This window comes from Eublepharis macularius, chromosome 9, assembly GCF_028583425.1.
Source record: "Eublepharis macularius isolate TG4126 chromosome 9, MPM_Emac_v1.0, whole genome shotgun sequence".
Taxonomy (NCBI): domain Eukaryota; kingdom Metazoa; phylum Chordata; class Lepidosauria; order Squamata; family Eublepharidae; genus Eublepharis; species Eublepharis macularius.
Window position 1 is genome coordinate 93688025 of NC_072798.1, and position 17756 is coordinate 93705780.

The window sequence follows — 17756 nt, forward strand, 5'->3', positions numbered from 1 at the left end:
ACGGCCTTCCTGCCCCTTGCGGGAGGAGGGGGGATACTGCGGGCCCGCAGGGCAGCTGGGCAAGGTAAGTGTGGGGCTGGGGCTGGGGTTTGAGCCATTTAAAGGACCCTGCCACTTCCCCCCGCCTTCCAGCTAATAGTTTAAAGGGACCTGCCCCTTACAAGGCAGGAAAGGGCCCTTTAAACTGTCCAATGCTGGTTTCCCTGCCGCTGCTAAGCGGCCGGAAAGGGGCATTTAAACCCCACGAACCACAAACCATGAACTGGTTCATGAACTTGCCCCAGTTCATGCCAGTTTGTGGTTCCTGGTTCGTGAAATCCCATGAACCACGAACCTCATGGTTTGGTTTTTTGGTGGTTCGTGCCCATCTCTAGCGAGGAATTCCAGCCACTTTGAAGGAAGCCGTTTTTATACTCCTCCTGCAAAGGGTGTCCTGGACACGAGAGCGATAAACAGTGATCAGGTAGCTGTTAATACTCCTTGGCCCCCTGGTTGTTGATCTTTGCTGGGAGAAAAATGAGTGGGGGAAGTACAGTGTTGCTGATTTCGCCTAGACATCTTGACATCTTTCAGTACTATCAACCATAGCAATCCTACAGGACAAGCTGCCTGAGGCATCTTACGTATCATACTCTGGACAGTCTATTCCGATCTAGACAGTAGCTTCCAGAAAGCAGCACAGAGGGAGGAGGTGGACGACTGCTTGACCTCATTGCATTTAAGCTATGGATTCCTGCAGAGCTGTAGTCTGTCATCGATGCTGGTTAACATCTACATGAAACCACCAGAAAGAACTCCATGCATCCAGTTAGATGCCATCCATCTGCTGACATCGGCCAGCTTTCCCCCCCTTCCTATCAACCCCATTAACATGGGTCGGTGGAAGTCCTGACTGAAGTGTCTGGGAAACAGTAACATGACAAGTGAGGGCCAATAAACGGAAGCACCATACAGAAAAGAGGAGCGGTACCGGTGGTCAAGGACAAAGCCAACCAAGAAACAAGGAAATCAGTTTGTTATGGAAAGAACTGCACTCCCCTCTCTAGCAACAGACTTGTAGTTGAACACATGAAGCTGCCTTATACGAAATCAGACCATTAGTCCATCAAGGTATGTATTGCCTTCTCAGACTAGTAAAGGCTTTCCAGGGTCTCAGACCGAGGTCTTTCACATCACCTCCAACTAGATTCTCTTATATGAAGATACCAGGGATTGAACCCGAGACGTTCTACATGCCAAGCAGATGCTCTACTCACTGCGCTATGGCATGGCAGTGATACTTGATCCTGGCCTACCTTCAGAAGCACAGATTTCCTTCACAGCATGAAGCACCTTCTCCCAGCTTTGACTGGTATGCCAATTACAGAAATGTGACTTAACCACAATAATTCATGCTCTGATAACATCCAGGTTAGACTATGGTAATTCATGTGGGAGGACTGCCTATGAAGACCGTTCAGAAGCTTCAATAAATACAAAATTCTGCGGCCAGGTTGCTCTTGGTGGTTGGATATAAAGATTGTATCTCCCTCTCCCTCCCCGCCCCTCACACACACAACACCCAAAACAGAGAAAGATCAGCACAGGTTGCCTACGCACAGTTCAAAGTGCTGGTACCCTAACTGGCTTGTGACCAGAGTATTCAAAGGATAATATTCTGCCATATTGTTCTGTCCATCAGTTTTAATTCCAAGCCCTGCTCTCTTTGAGGCAGGTAGCAATCAAAGATGGGGCTCTTTCCCCGGTGGCTTCCCACTGATGTGACATTCTCCCCCTTGCTTTTAGGCATCATATTAAGATGTGTTTATTTGTGCAGGCTTTTATTTGAGTTTACCCATCTTTCAAGACTTTTTATTTGGTCATCTTAAGATTTTATTGTCCACTTTATTAGCTATTGTTTTATACAGGGCTTTTTTTTCAGCTGGAACGCGGTGGAATGGAGTTCCGGAACCTCTTGAAAATGGTCACATGGCTGGTGGCCCCGCCCCCTGATCTCCAGACAGAGGGGAGTTGAGATTGCCCTCCGCGCCGCTCAGTGGCACAGAGGGCAATCTCAACTCCCCTCTGTCTGGAGATCAGGGGGCGGGGCCACCGGCCATGTGACCATTTTCTCCGAGGGCAACCCACTGAGTTCCACCACCTCTTTTCCCAGAAAAAAAGCCCTGGTTTTATATATGAAGTTCTCACTGGACAGGCAGAAGAAAAGTGTACCGAATAAACAAGTATCTTTTAAATCATGAGGGCACTGTCCAAGTTTGCTAGAGTTCACTATTGAAGTGCACATCACACATAATGCGATTAGATCCTGCAGATTTGTTCCATCAATGGTGGTGCCTTCCCCAGAAACTAGATGCTCTTTACTGCATCAGGAGAACGCTCTGTCGTTAGCAGATGGACCCACAAGTTCTAACCCAATATGCTCTAGAACATCTGAATATCAAACCCAAATTTTCTGGACCTAATGACCTAGAATCCATACTAATTTCTGTCTGAAGCCAGGGCAAGATGTAAACCATTTTATGATCTAAGATCAGAGACAGGCTAATGCTAACTACTACTACCAGCATTTAATATTATGGAGTAGGGGTGTGCAGGGACAGAAAGATTCATTTTTCAGAAACAGAAATAAGTGACTTCCAAAGCGGCAAGCCGCTTCAGAAACTGCTTATTGCCCCGCTTTGGTATGCTCCGTGAAGATTTGGAGCACACTGAAACTTCTCCCCCACCACTTATTCCCCCCCTCCCATGAGGTGGGGAATAAGCGGCAACGGGGGGGGGGATCCTCCTCGCCTGCCAGCTGAAGTTTAAAGGGACCTTTCTATGCCGCTTGCAAGTGGCAAGGGCCCTTCCTGTGCTTCAGCTGGCAGGTGGGGGGATCCCCTAACCTGCCAGCTGAACTTTAAAGGTTTTGACAGTGCCCCAAAGCTTCCTGAAGCAATCTAAATCGCTTTGGGAAGCTTTGATTCAGCATTTCCCAATCAGGGCCAGCATGCTGGGCCCAATTCGGAAATTCCAAATTGGACATTGGGTTCCAAATTCCAAATTGGACATTGGGTCCAATTCAGATATTTATCCTGAACTGGAAACCTGAATCGCACACCCCTATTATGGAGTCTATCACTGTGATGCAGTAAAGCCCTATTCCATCAAGGGTTAACTTGACAACTAACAGCTCAGTCCTGCTAGCAATGCACACCCGAGCTGAAGGATTCTTGTTCCCAGTTATTGTTAATAAATGAATAGCCTACATGTTCATAATTAACTGACCATTGTTTTACTTATTAATACAACCTGAAATAAGTGTTGTTTTCTGCTTGGTGGTTATTTCAGTGAGTTAGAAAATTAAGAAAAACAAACAAAAGCAGCGTGATAAATGAAGTGATGATGCAGCAAAGCAGGCAGAAGCTGAGCAGGAAGAAAGCAAAACAAGCTGTTCAAAGGAAACTACAGAAGAAAATCCTAATAGTTGCTAAATGAGACCTTCCAGATTGGTACAAATTAAATTTTGTAACTGAAATGTAAAAAAAGTCCATGTAGCAGTTCATTTAAAACGCAGTTTCACAGTAATTGAATATTAATCTTGCAAAATGTATTTATAGTTTCTTGCGTTGCAGACATTAAAGTTAAGTACCTGTCAAAGCATCTGCAAGATTATTATGTCTAACTACACAAGAAGGTGGCCACAAGAAGATTGTGCCACATTACTTACAACTTTCTCATTAAATGACAAACGGCAAAACAACCACAATATTAAAATATAATTGTTTTTAAAAGTACCTCTTTTTCTTCTTCTTCTCTTTTTTCTTTAGTTTTTCTAAATCTTTTTTTGCTAAATCAAGGATCTCAATTGTTTCTTTTTCACAAGGAAGCATTGAAGTAGAGAATGCCGAGGGGCCACCAAAGAACGTTGACCTAGTTGAGGCTCTTGACAAGTTGCGCCGAAGGTTTTCATTCACTGCTTCACTTTCAAGAAGTTTTGCCCTATACAGAGGGAAATTAGTAAGAGAAAAAAACGCTGAGTGTGTTCTGATAAAAGTTTTGGATATTCAATTATTTAAAAAATCTAAAGGAAGCCCTAAATGAAACAGGGTTGTGGGACAGCAACGGTATTTAGCTCTATATGAATGTGTCACATTAGATCATTTGCACAAGTGATATTTAAAAAGTATTGTTTTTTACTCTTTCCAGAAAGGTAACCAATGTTTTCATAAACGTATTCCTTACAAAATAAGAGGGTTATTGGAGAAGAGATACTGAAAGTTGTTTTTAAGCAATAGTACGGGGGGGGGGGGGGGAATACACACCTAAGTACACAGAGAGACAATAAATTTAGGCTATGGTGGAAGATGTGCCACAGTCCTGTGCAAAGAACTGATTAATTCTAGAACCAGTGGCAGTCGCTGTATCTTTAGCACTTCCCGTCTCCTTTACATATGTCATTTATGAATACAGTTAATGCGACTGTAATAGAGGGACTATTGGTATCTAATGGTACTTCCTGGAAATTCAGCTGTTCGATTAAAACTATGTGGAGGACCATATTCTTTTTCACAGCTTTAGAAATACCCTTCAGTAAAAGGCCAATGCTTTCTTTTTTAAGTTTGCACAAGCATCTGGTCATAAAAATCTGTTGAAATACCAGGAAGGCTCCTTTGTGTTGCATACGAAGATGCTAAAGCTATGCACAGAACTGTCCGTATTTTGAAAGACACACCAGTGAGCCAAAACTGTAATAGAATGCCATGCAAATACCTGAGATCCTCAATTTCTTTGATGTAGTTATGAATCATGTTACTAATTTCTTCGTTTCCTTCTCCTTAAGTAAAAAGATAAAGTATATTTAACACAGGTAGAAGATAAGACATCTCAAAAATAATACTTTTTAAGAAGGTTTTTTTCCCTAAATGGCATGGGGACATAAACAGATTTGAATACCCATTTCCACGATCAGAAAGGGTGGTCATTTTCACCAACTGCCTCTTTTCCCCTTACTTTGTTCCCCAGGAAGCAACATGAGGGGAATTTTCAACTACAGAAGAGACAAAGAAGTCCCATTCCGCTGATCTTAAGTCCTTCCCATCAGCAGAGATTTCCCGTAGGATCCAAGCCACAGACACAGCCTGGACAAAGACTTTTAGAAACCTTGTATTATTTATGTATTTTAAACATCTTAATGCTGCCCTACCAAGCCCCCAAGGCAGTGAGTGAACAACCAAAACCATTAAAACAAGCTTTTAAAAATACGTAATATAAAAACAAATAAAAACAACTATTTAACAAAACACATAAACAGAAAAGAAGGACTGGCTGAAGGGGGACAGATGATTCCCCTTAGGGAGGGAACGCCATAATTTTGGTGCCATGAGCAAGAAGGCCCTTTCTCAGGTTGCCACCCATCTAACCTCAGGTGGTGAGGCCACCCAAAGAAGCACCACAGTGGTTGGGAAGGTTGATATGTGGGTATATGATCCTTAAGGTATGCTGGTACCAAGCCATATGGGGTATCAATACCAGCACCTTGAATTGGGCCCGGAGGTCTACTGGGAGCCAGTATACATGGAGCGAGACTGGAATGATACAGTGCCTCTAACACCATTGTCTGAAACCTACTTTCAAGGCAGGACTGAAAAGTGTCTCCTGTTCCCAACCCCAAAAGGAGGCCCAGAAGGATATCATCATTGATGGTATGAAAAGCAGCTGAGACCTCCATAGAGGGTTGCATCTCCCAGAGCAGGTCATTCACCAGGGCAACCAAAGCTGTTTCAGTCCCACAGCCAGGACAGAAAACGGATTGGAAAAGATCCAAACAATCTGTTTCATCCAGGAATCCTTAGAACTGTCCTGCCACTAGGCAATTAAGGTATAAGTATACCTTTTCTTTCCCTTTTGCTATCGTAGGAGAAGGACTGCTGTTCAACCAGATTTTGAACTACTAATTTTTTTTAAGATTTGAATGTCATATGATTTGATTTCTTAACAATAAATTTGTTTTTCAGATTTAACCCTCTATGCCCACCCACATTTAAATTACTTGGTTTAACTACCTGTTACGGACAGACAGCTTGAGCTTTTACGGGAGACCTGAGGCACCTCTAAATACCTAAATAGCAGCTACAGTATTACTAATTTTAAAATTAGGAGTTATTAATCACCCACATGGAAGAGTGGCTATGATTACTACCTTTGACTTGATTTCTTAACTCCAAACCAGCTGATGATGCAAGGCAAAAGAATATGAATCCCTGCTTGGCTTGGCTTTTTCCACGGCTGGTTCTAACTCAAGGAGCAATTAGACCCGGTATTCATTACACAGCTGTCAATAGGATGGCATATTCTGCCCTCCAGTCCAGCGAATGGTTATAAGCTCTTAGTGCAGGACCGCCTATCACCCTCTGACCTGACTAGTATCTTCCATTGCCATGGAGCAAAGATGGAGATCTTCTCTATGTGATGCTGCCACATTCAGTGGTAATAGCCTGTAAGAGTGAAGACTAGGAAAGAAGCATACGCTTCACTACCTTCAGTGGCATCCCTGTGGCAACCATAACATCCAGAGCTGCACTTACATAGCAACATATCAGTACAAGTAAGGAGATCGTAACAAGCAGGGCTTTTTTTCAGCTGAAATGCAGTGGAACGGAGTTCCGGAACCTCTTGAAAACAGTCACATGACTGGTGGCCCCGCCCCCTGATCTCCAGACAGAGGGGAGTTTAGATTGTCCTCCGCACCGCTCGGCAGTGCAGAGGGCAATCTAAACTCCCCTCTGTCTGGAGATCAGGGGGCGGGGCAACCAGTTATGTGACCATTTTCTCCGAGGGCAACCCACTGAGTTCCGCCACCTCTTTTCCCAGAAAAAAAGCCCTAGTAACAAGGTTTATCATATCGCTGTAAACACATGTCATGTGATTGTCACTATTGTATTTGAACGTAGTATCCAAGTTATAAATTTCAATGAATTATGATTGCTTATCTTTCTTGTAGGACCTTATTCACATGCCAATTTTCAGTAAAAGCCATGCACACTACCTGCTTTGGCAAGAACCTGGTTGGCCCGATCGCTCTCAAGCTGTGTGATTCGGGCTTTCAGTACATCAGCAGTCTCTTGCATGGCCTTGATCCTTACTCGCAAGTTGTTATTTTCTGTTTGTAGCATGGCATTTTCATGGAACATGTCATTAATACTTTCCACACCTTCCTCGTCGATAATTCTTTTACCCTAAGAGAAAATAAATATAATTATTTAGATTACCCACTAAGGGCTATTAGTAACAAGATTTGTGCTGAAATCTAAGTATTTCTGCGTTCACAAATTATAATTTCTCTGGAATGTACAACCATAATGTAATTATAGTTCACACGCTGTAAAATGCTTTATCAGTAGCAAAGATCATTGATGAAGAAAACTGGGATACAAATGGAGCACTTTTGAGGCCATGTACCCTGCATGGCACTTGTAAACCCTGTGAGGTCACATGCCATGTGTACGTGAAATCAGAAAAGACTGTGGTGGGAGTGTTTGGGGTGCGGGTATAAGAATCTTCTTTGCAACGTCTTTTAAAATTAATTTTTTAATGCAGCATCTAAAGATGAGGTAGATACCGAAGAAAACATGCACATTAAAGCAACAAGTATTACCGTTTTATATTCCATGAGCTCCATCTGAAGCCGCGTAATCTCACTCCGCAGAGCATTAATCTGCTGGCTGGCCCTGTCCTGGTTAACCATCACCTTGTTCTTAATGTTACGTGCCCGATTTGCATACTTTAAAGTATTCAAAGTTTCCATGAAATCTCTGTCTGAAGGGCTTACGCATGCTATCATGATCGTTTGGCTGCAAGTCAAAAATAACCCAATTTTATTAATCATGGCAAAATCCCAAAAATAGGCAAGAACAGTTTTGCATGCATTTATAAATATTTTTAAAAGACAACACATCTGACATTTCTCCTCCTAGATTTTTTTTTAAAAAAAGAAGTGTTTTAATTTTTCTTCATCAAAGATGCATGGATATAAAAATGTACTCAGGAGTTATTTTTCCTTACTCATATTGCCATACAAGGTTTTTTTTGTGCCTAATACACACAAATGCATGCTTGTAGAAGGGCAAAATGCTGAACACAGCTGTAGATCAAAACTGGCACATCAGAGGGTAAGTTCTGCCTCAAGTAGAAGGTGAAAAATATTCTGCAAAGTCAAATGAAGTTTACAAAGTGTTAAAAGTGAGAATCTCTATGACATCTGAAAAAATCATGTTGGTATATTACTCACAAAGATGGCATTCTAAAACTATTCCTACATTTTTAGTTTTCTCCCTGTTTCTGGATCTCTGGCTTTCCCAGGTGTTTTTGTTTGTTTTGTTTTGCTTACACTATTAACATTATGCCTACTGCTGTAAAGCAAATTTCAAGTGACTTTTCCTAAAATCTTCCACCTGCCCTTCAAGCAAAGTAATATTACGGCTGAAAGACAGGAATGAGAATTGTTTGTCTATATTATTAAAAATCAGTAGGTTGAACCCTGCAGATTTTCCACTGACAGATTTTCCTCCTCCTCCCCCTTGTGCCAGCAGAAAAACCGGTAAGATCCATCCGACTACATTTTTGTGTAGGCTTTATATCATGATTTCATTGCATGTTTTAATTTTAGATATCATAATCTGCAATAAACTCTCACCTAATGCCTGTCTCCTTTGCACTCTGATGGGTACATCTGCGGCTAATTTTAATCAGATCCCTTGTTCAGAACAAGCTTAGTATTTAGCAGGGCTTTTTTTCAGGGGAATGCGGGGGGAACGGAGTTCCGGAACCTCTTGAAAATGGTCACATGGCTGGTGGCCCCGCCCCCTGATCTCCAGACAGAGGTGAGTTTAGATGGCCCTCTGCGCCACTCAGCAGCGTGGAGGGCAATCTAAACTCCCCTCTGTCTGGAGATCAGGGGGCGGGGCCACCAGCCATGTGACCATTTTCTCCGAGGGCAACCCACTGAGTTCCACCACCTCTTTCCCCAGGAAAATTAGCCCTGGTATTTAGCAAAGTTATGTTTATGCAGAGGCAGAAGAGCTACCTGTACAGGACCAGATTTCCTCCTGCCTTATGGAAGCGCACACTATAGAGCTGGAAAGCCATATCTGAAAAATCAGCTCTTTGCCAGTAAGATTATCCAAGAAAAAGATGATTTAATGATAATGATTTTAAAAAAACAGAGCTAAATTGGCTGAAACAGGTCGCTCTTCTTCAAATAACCACAGAAACAGAACTGGCTTGCAAACCTTCCTAAACGTAGCCAGCGAAGTTGCCCTCTCCACCCACTCTGGCAGGCCATTCCAGAGGACTGGATCTACCACAGAGGAAGCCCAGGGCCTTGCTTGTTGCTGTGCAGATTGTCTGAAGAGCAGCCCCTACACAGAGAAGGCTGAGGAATATAACTGGCATGTGGAAGTATACAATAAGTATTAGGGCCCTAGGCCATAAAGGGCTTTAAAAATAAAGAGCAGCACTTCAAATTGGGCCTGGAAGCAGACAGGTAACCAGTGCAACTGACACAGCAATGGAGCGTTATGTTCCAAGCAGCTGATCCTTGGCGGGAGTTTTGCCACTGCATTTTGTACCAACTGAAGCTTCTGAGTATCGTAGCACATGTTAAAATAGTCCAGTCTGGAGGACATGGTAGCAATGGATCAATACAGCTAGGTTTGCAGGAGGAGCTTACAAGCAAGGTGTAGCTGTCATCCCAACAGCATCCACCTTTTCATCCATCGAAAAGGCCGGGCTCAAGAGCACCTACAAGTTCTTAACCTTAACCCCATCTAAGGGCCAAACTACAAGTGACGAATGACGCTTGAACGGCAAGTGTATTCTTCCCTGTTCACTTGCCCTCCACTCGAGCCACTTGCCACTTAAGTGTCATTCATCACTTGTAGCTTGGCCCTAAGTCTGCTAAATTAATGCCAGACGAACAGTCTACATTCCCAACCAGTGTCTACTCTGTCTTGTCTGGATTAAGCTTCTATCTGCTAATCTTCAGACATCTGCCTACAGCTCAAGACACTGGCCTAGAACCTTCACAGACGCTTCTGGAGATTTGGATAATTTGGATATATAGAGCTGAATGTCATACACACATTGGTGATAATCCACTCCAAAGCTTGTGATGATCTCTATCCAGAGGTTTTCCATACCAATTAAAAAGCACTGGGGATAAAACAGACCAATGGGGTACCCCATACATTCTGCCTCTCCCATGGGAACTGCTTCCTACCAGCAAGGAACGTTTTATCCCAAATGTGGACTGTAGTCAATCCACCAAAATATCAGGGTGGCCAGTATCAAATGCTGATGAAAGATTTAATGGTATCAGCAATGATAGTTTGTCCTTACCCAAATATAGCTGGAAATCATTCATTAAAGCCAGAAATGCTGTTTCAGTGTCAAATTGTGCCCTAAAGCCAGATTGAAATGGATCAATCTGTGTTGTGGATTTCCTTGCAATGAAATAAAATCACCAATATAAGAATTTATTTAAAATTTAGTCAGTGTTGATTTTAATGCAGACTGTTTGCTTCCACAGCAACAAGTGGATGAAAGTTCTTCCTCATCAAACCTGGATCAGTTCAACAGCATCCATCAACTTTTCTCATACCTGTTGCCTCCAAGAGAGTCTTGTAGGAGTCGTGTTAATTTTGAATCTCTGTAAGGTACGTGAGTTGCCTTCTTACTCTTATCTCCTAATGCACTTATGACATTGCCCAACGCCAACTATAAAAATAATCAATAGAGAAAAAACCTTTATAAAATATTTAAATATGCCCTTAGAAACTACTTGATGAAAACAAATGTGTATCAGAAGTAACAACACACTCGAGATTATCATCAACAGCTACACTGATAAAAGGAAAGATTGGAAACAGCATTCAAGCTTTTTTTTTAACACAGGACCAGTTGTCACAGCCTTAGAGATAAGTTAGTTGTAGAAGTGGTTCGCCTACGTAGCAGCGGAAACTGCTATTAGAAAGGCTCTGACAGGTGGCTCCTCTAGTAGCAATGATCCTCAACAAGGAACTGTTAAACAGAAGGGTTTTTTAAAAAAATAAATGCAACTTAAACATCTTTCCATTTCTCTTTTATATCAACCAACTACAAGAAATGTTTCCTGTTCCACCCCCCCCCCCACACACACATCTATGAAAAAGAAAGCTGAGCGAAGATGTTGTGGGTTATGCACTGGAGCAAGTTCTCTGGCCCTAGTGAAAAAGGCAGATTCAGGGCTGGCTCAGATGCTCCAAAATCCTCCACGGCAGGAGTCCCCATGGATGCAGGAAGCCGTATCTGTCTCAACATAACCATTAGGAGCTGCTTCTTGGAGGCAAGAAGAACCACCCAATCTCGTCTGGGATCCATGCAGTTTTAATTAATAATCCGTCTTGTAAAATGTATTTGTGCAGTATGTACTAACGAACTATAATGTAGAATCTGAAATCAAGTCCTTCCTATATGCTCTGTTGTAGACTTTAAGAGAATTATTTAATTCTGGGAAAATGACAAAATGGGCTACACCGCGAACCCTTCCTCATCAGCAAATCACTGCCTCTAACCAGGATAGTAGAATTTATTCTATGAAATGTACACCAGATGGCACTCATGCAATTAGTTCCTAATATATTTTAGAAACCAAGAATGAATTCCAATGTCAACAGATACATTATCAAAATCATACAGTTAAACATAAGAAATTATACATTTTAGTTTTGGGTGCCCTAACCTGGATAACCTAGGAAAAGAGCAAGAGTCCAGTAGCACCTATAAGACTAACAAAATTAGTGGTAGGGTACCAGCTTTCATGAGTCACAGCTCACTTCTGTATCTGAAGAAAGGAGCTGTGGCTCACAAAAGCTTATACTCTACTAATTCTGTTAGTCTTATAGGTTCTACTGGACACTTGCTCTTTTCCACTGCTACAGACAGACTAACACGGCTACCCATCTTGATCTATCTGGATAACCTATGCGAGTCTGATTTCATCAGATCTCAGAAGCTAAGCAGGGTTGGCCTTGGTTAGTAATTGGATGGGAGACCTCCAAGGAAGACCAGGGTTGCAGAGCCAGGCAATGGCAAACCACCTCTGATAGTTTCTTGCCATGAAATCCCCACCAGGTGTCGCCACAAGTCAGCTATGACTTGAGGGTGCTCTCCGTCACAGTGGGGTGGGTAAGTGGGGTGCATTTTTTCCACCTTTGATCACTGAATTGTAATTGTGGGAGCCATGTGGACACAAGCCATGTGACCCTGGGAGAACACGTGCGTACCTTCCTCCCATGCTATTTTGACACAGGAAACGGCTTGAGTGAGGACAGAGGAGCCCCTCATCCACCAGCAGATACATTCTGAAGCCATTTGGCCTCCCTTCTATTTTTAGCAGCCATTCCCCAAAGCTGCTGTGTGGCTGCGGGGAACTCAAGTTGGGTCTGGGGAACTCAGACCCAACTCTTTAAAAACCTGCCCATCTAGCTTGACCGTAAGGCAAACTTTGGTTTCTGAAAATGGTATACACTTCCTTTCTATGCTCCATCCAGCACTATATCCTTCTAGCTACAGGAAGTAGGAAAAGTTCTCTCTGCTTCTCACCACTCACCACGCCCATCATATGTGTTAACTGCACTCCATTTGCATAACATTTACCATTCTTGATACAAAAGCCACAATGAAAAGAAATTCTGTGATCTAGGGGCAAATTCTTAGGCAGAACCAGGGCTTTTTTTCAGCAGGAATGCGGCGGAATGGAGTTCCAGCACCTCTTTAAAATGGTCACATGGGTGGTAGCCCCGCCCCCTGATCTCCAGACAGAGGGGAATTTAAATCTCCCCTCTGTCTGGAGATCAGGGGGCGGGGCCACCACCCATGTGACCATTTTCACCAAGGGCGATTTAAACTTTTAAAAACTCCCCCCTTGTTCCAGCTGACCCAAAGTGACGTCATTGTGCGGTCCTGAGTTCCACCACTGAATTCCGCCACCTCTTTTCCCATTAAAAAAAGCCCTGAGCAGAACCCTATTGTAAATTAGCTCAAAATAAATTTCCTTGTAACAATAGGTGGGGGGGTCCTCCCCAAACACAGTGCAACAAAAGCAAAAAGATGTTCAGATCATGGGCAGAAAAGGCCTTTGTTTGTTTAAAGACACGGCAGATGTAAATTGAGCCAACTGTTAGCTACATTTAAACAATCAGTCGCAGGGACTTGAGATCACCTAAATTTCCCTACACAAGAGAAATCAAGAGCCTGATCACTGCTAGAGCAGCATAAGGGCGTCGACTTACTAGTCCACAGTTGATGGAAATGCCTTCCTTCGCCCTCTCTCCAGTAGCCCCAGTGCGCTTTAGCCGTTCAGACCCTGCCAGATCCACAAAATGAAACTTAGCAGTAAGGGTTTCAAACTCATTCAGCTGAGATGACTCTGATATTATTCTGTTATCTGTCATATTGTCCTGCAATAAAAGAAAGAAAAGCTGATGAAGAAGACAATAAAAACCACTTGGGCCCATTTATGCTATGATGCATAAATAATGTATGGAATACTTACTAAGATGGCCCCCTGAGAGGCGTTATTTTATTAAGCAAGACTCCTTGCTATTTTTGCCTTTGCTGTTATTTCTTAACCTCCTTATACAGGTTAAAACAACAACCCCAAAAGGCCACTATGGGAACCTTGAGATTCTCACATTGTCAAGCAGTTGCCACTATTTGTTTATTTGCTTCATTTATAGTCCCCATTTCTTACTGAGACTCTAGGCGGATAGCCCTATTAAAATAATGCAACAAGAACAGTACAATGCATGCAAGACAGAGACAAGGTATTTGTCTAGAATGGCGGTCCCGAGCCGTCTTGAGCCTGTGGACACTTGGAATTCTGACACACGTTGGAGGGCAGAACCTCAGAATGGCTGCCACACTATGCAGAGCCACACACACACACACCCAGAAAAAGTACAAGTGCAGACGAGAAGAAGGTAATTCTAAAAATACACAAGAAAAATGGAATGAAAGAGAGAATAAAGAGCCAACGCTGGTGGCAGTTGCTGCCAAAGCAATTTCCCCCCGTTTACAAAGCCAATCAGATCTCCAACAGCCTATCAGAAGCTGTGCTGGCAAGAGCCCCACTTTCTGAAAAAACTTGATGGGCAAGAGGTAAGGTGTCAGCAGGCATCGTGTTGGGGGGACCCATGGGCTAGAAGAACTACCACTCTTAAAAGGACAGGTTTTTATTTCTTACTCAGCAGGGAAGAAAGGAGATCCAGAAAAGGAGCTGCCTGTGCTCACAAAGACTGGCTAGAGGCAAATTCAGAACATCTTTCTGGGCAGACTGGATAATGTCACCTTCATCTTAATGGCTGTCTTAGTGCTGACGCATTTAAAGTCTTTGGTTTCCCAGAACAAATGCAATGTCATCCTCTTCCGTGGCTATCAGGACAAAAGATGATTCAAACTCAGGGACTGTTAAATGGCTAACCTGGCTAATCTTCGCACGCTAGTCACCTCATTTGTCACGTTAAAAATTGCAACTAGGTTTTAACAAAACAGCAACGAGGTGGTTTTAATTGGTCTGCAGCAGTCCATGATTTGTTCTCTGTAGTCAAAGTGAGGGAGCTTTTTATTCTGCAAAATAGTAAAGAGTCCAGTAGCACCTTTAAAACTAACCAACTTTATTGTGGCATAAGCTTTCAAGAACCACAGCTCTCTTCATCAGATGCATCTGACGAAGAAAGTGTGGTTCTCAAAAGCTGACGATGCATCTGACGAAGAGAACTTGATTCTCGAAAGCTTATGTTACAATAAAGTTGGTTAGTCTTAAAGGTGCTACTGGACTCGACTATTTTGCAACTACAGACTACCACAGCTAACTCCTCTGGATTTAATTCTGCACTGTTCTTCTGGACACACACACACAAAAAGACCTCTGTTACACTTTAAGACAAAGTGTGTGTTACACAATACTGTGAAAGATGACACAGTAAAAAAGAAGACACTGCAAGCATCTTGCTTGCCCATTTCCAGACTCATCCTGCCAAGGTGAAAGGAAGAAATACAGGGAACATGTGACACAGTAAAGGACAAACAGCCAAATATAAATAGCTTATCCTAGAAACAGCAAAAGGGTTTTCCCCTTGAGATTTGTAGTTAATATGAAGTGAGGACTGCTGCTCATGACATATATCCCTATCAAAGTTTTGCCTTGAGCTCAAACTCCTGCAAAGCTCTTCAACTAGAAGCAATGGGGGACAAAAAATAAGTGTGCGTGCAACACAGAAACTGAAGGCTCTTTCAAAAACAAACAAAAGTCTGAAATTACTGTCTGTATTCAACACGAGGAACATAAACCTTGCAATGGCTTCAGTTACCACTAGACAGAAGAACCAAAATGGTCTCCAAACGTGCTTTGGCAATCCTGGGACCAGCATCACAAGGAACCCTTTCCATTTAGCAGCCTCTCAAGAGAGCCAAGCTACAAGCGACGCCTGACACAGGTTGGACACTTGTCAGCTTCCCTCAAGTTTTGATGGGAAATGTAGGCATCCTGGTCTTGCAGCTGTAATGGAGAGCCAAGCTGTAAAACCAGGATGCCTACATTTCCCATCAAAACTTGAGGGAAGCTGACAAGTGTCCAACCTGTGTCAGGCGTCACTTCAGAACACATGCCTCATGTCTTCAAGAGCCTTACTACTGACCTTCCAAGATTCATCAGGAAAGGGAAATACACATTGTCCTGCCCTATAGACTCAAAAGCACACTCGTGTTTGGCATCACTGAAACATTCACATTTCCAGCATGCTGACCAACCTGCCTGTGTATAAATGTGTTCAGAAACAAATCCATATAAACATCCCTGTCCGAACATCTTAAATCCAACCTAAGATTTGTGGAGGCTTTACATCTTTTGATGCAGTTGTGAAGCTCTTTTGTTAGTTTTAAGCTAGGCTTAGCCATGCTATGGTAACATCAAGACTCGGTTATTGCAATGCTCTATACATAGGTCTCCCATCTAAACTAACTAGGAGACTCCAATTGGTGCAGAATGCTGCAGTGCGACTGCTATTAGGAGCGAGCAGGAGCATGAACATCACCCCCATTCTGCAGTCACTCCATTGGCTACCCATCAGTTACCATGCTCAGTTCAAGGTATCAGTTATCACTTACAAAGTTCTTCACGGCCTTGGTCCAGCATACCTATAGGACTGCCTCCCTCCCTATGCTCCGCCACAGAAGCTTCACTCTTCCGAACAGCATCTCCTGCAGGTGCCACCATGAACATGGGTGAAATCAATAGCAGCCCTACATGGGCTTTTTCTGTGGTGGCCCCCCACCCTGTGGAACGGCCGGCCTGAGGAGGTCAGGAGAGCCCCCACTCTCCTGCCTTTCCGCAAACGATGCAAAACTGAATTATTCAAAAAGGCTTTTTACTCAGATAGGATGGCTGTATAGTAGGGAGGGGGTCTGAGATGATCCGCTAATGAGTTAGGAACCATAGACCTACATTGTATTGGATTCTTACTAATGCTATGTCTTTGTGAACTTGTATCTATTTATCCTATGGCATTGTTTATGGAAATACTTCTGATACTGATTGTACTAATCTCACACTGTGTAATCCACCTTTGGAGTCTCAATGAGAAAGGCGGACTATGAATGACATAAATAAATAAAATAAATAATTTTCCAAACTGTAATATACTGTTACAAGTACAACTTGAAACAATGAAAAAGGTATCTCTTGACTGCCTTGTAGAGGTCAAAACTATCGAACACATTAAATACGTGGTCATTTTTAACTTCTTGAGCCACTGGAGTTAAGAACTGATTCGGAAATACCCGTCTGGAATCTGGGGCCGACTCAGAGGCCATGACGACCTGGGAAAAAGCCCCCCTTCCCGCTTCCCCCATTCATCCTGACAGCACATGGCTTGGCTGCATCACCAGGTGACTGGTGCAACAATGGCCTTCTCACCTGCCCAGTCTGATCAGTTTGCTCAACGAGGCTGCAGCTCAGCCAGATGCCTTCCTTGAAAGTTAGTTGGACACGCACGGGGACTGCTGCCACGCAACTTAGCTGGGCAGGCAGACAAGGTGGCCACTGCCACACAAATCACCTGGCCACCAGCCACCTGGTGGCCTCCCATGACACAGCTCATGCCCAGCCAGGCCGCACTCCTCCCAAGGCAGGGGAAAGGCTTGGAAGCAGCACCCCGCCCCACCCCCATCAGTTGGCCCACCAAGATTTTTTCCCAGTGGCCATACGGGCCAATCCATGCCCCCATTTATCTTTCAGTGTGAGGTAAGACAAGACTCAGTATCAAAATACCAAATGTTTATGTCACCCTACACATGGGCGAAATCAACAGCTGCCCATATACAACTGCTGCATTCTCTGTGGTGGCCCCTGTCCTATGGAACAGCCTGCCTGAGGGGGTCAGGAGAGCCCCCACTCTCCTGGCTTTCCACAAACAATGCAGAACTGAATTACTCAAAAGGGCTTTTTACTCAGATGGGACAGCTGTATTCTAGGGAGGTGGTGTCAAAGAGATGCCTCACCAAAGAGTTAGGGACCACAGACTTCACCACTACATTGCCTTACGTCCTATCTGTTGCTTTAAGTACGTGCTCCAATGTACTACCTGTGGCTTTAAAGATGACCCTGCTGGGTCGTCTAATGTTAGTCCTGGAATTGCTTGTGCTCTGTATCAGCATTTCTTCAACTCCGTATTAGATTT

The 17756-nt window shown here is 43.4% G+C and overlaps 1 protein-coding gene across 9 annotated transcripts in view; it reads right to left on the minus strand.

Annotated features, from left to right (window-relative positions):
• Positions 1-17756, minus strand: part of KIF21A (kinesin family member 21A) — a 177709-nt gene that overhangs the window by 93193 nt on the left and 66760 nt on the right. For all 9 annotated transcript variants that reach the window (XM_054988270.1, XM_054988269.1, XM_054988273.1 and 6 more), the window contains exons 6-11: positions 13311-13478; positions 10640-10755; positions 7637-7832; positions 7028-7217; positions 4753-4816; positions 3778-3981 (exon numbers count right to left, since the gene is read on the minus strand). In XM_054988270.1, the coding sequence (XP_054844245.1) occupies positions 3778-3981; positions 4753-4816; positions 7028-7217; positions 7637-7832; positions 10640-10755; positions 13311-13478 (938 nt within the window). The remainder of the gene's footprint in view (positions 1-3777; positions 3982-4752; positions 4817-7027; positions 7218-7636; positions 7833-10639; positions 10756-13310; positions 13479-17756) is intronic.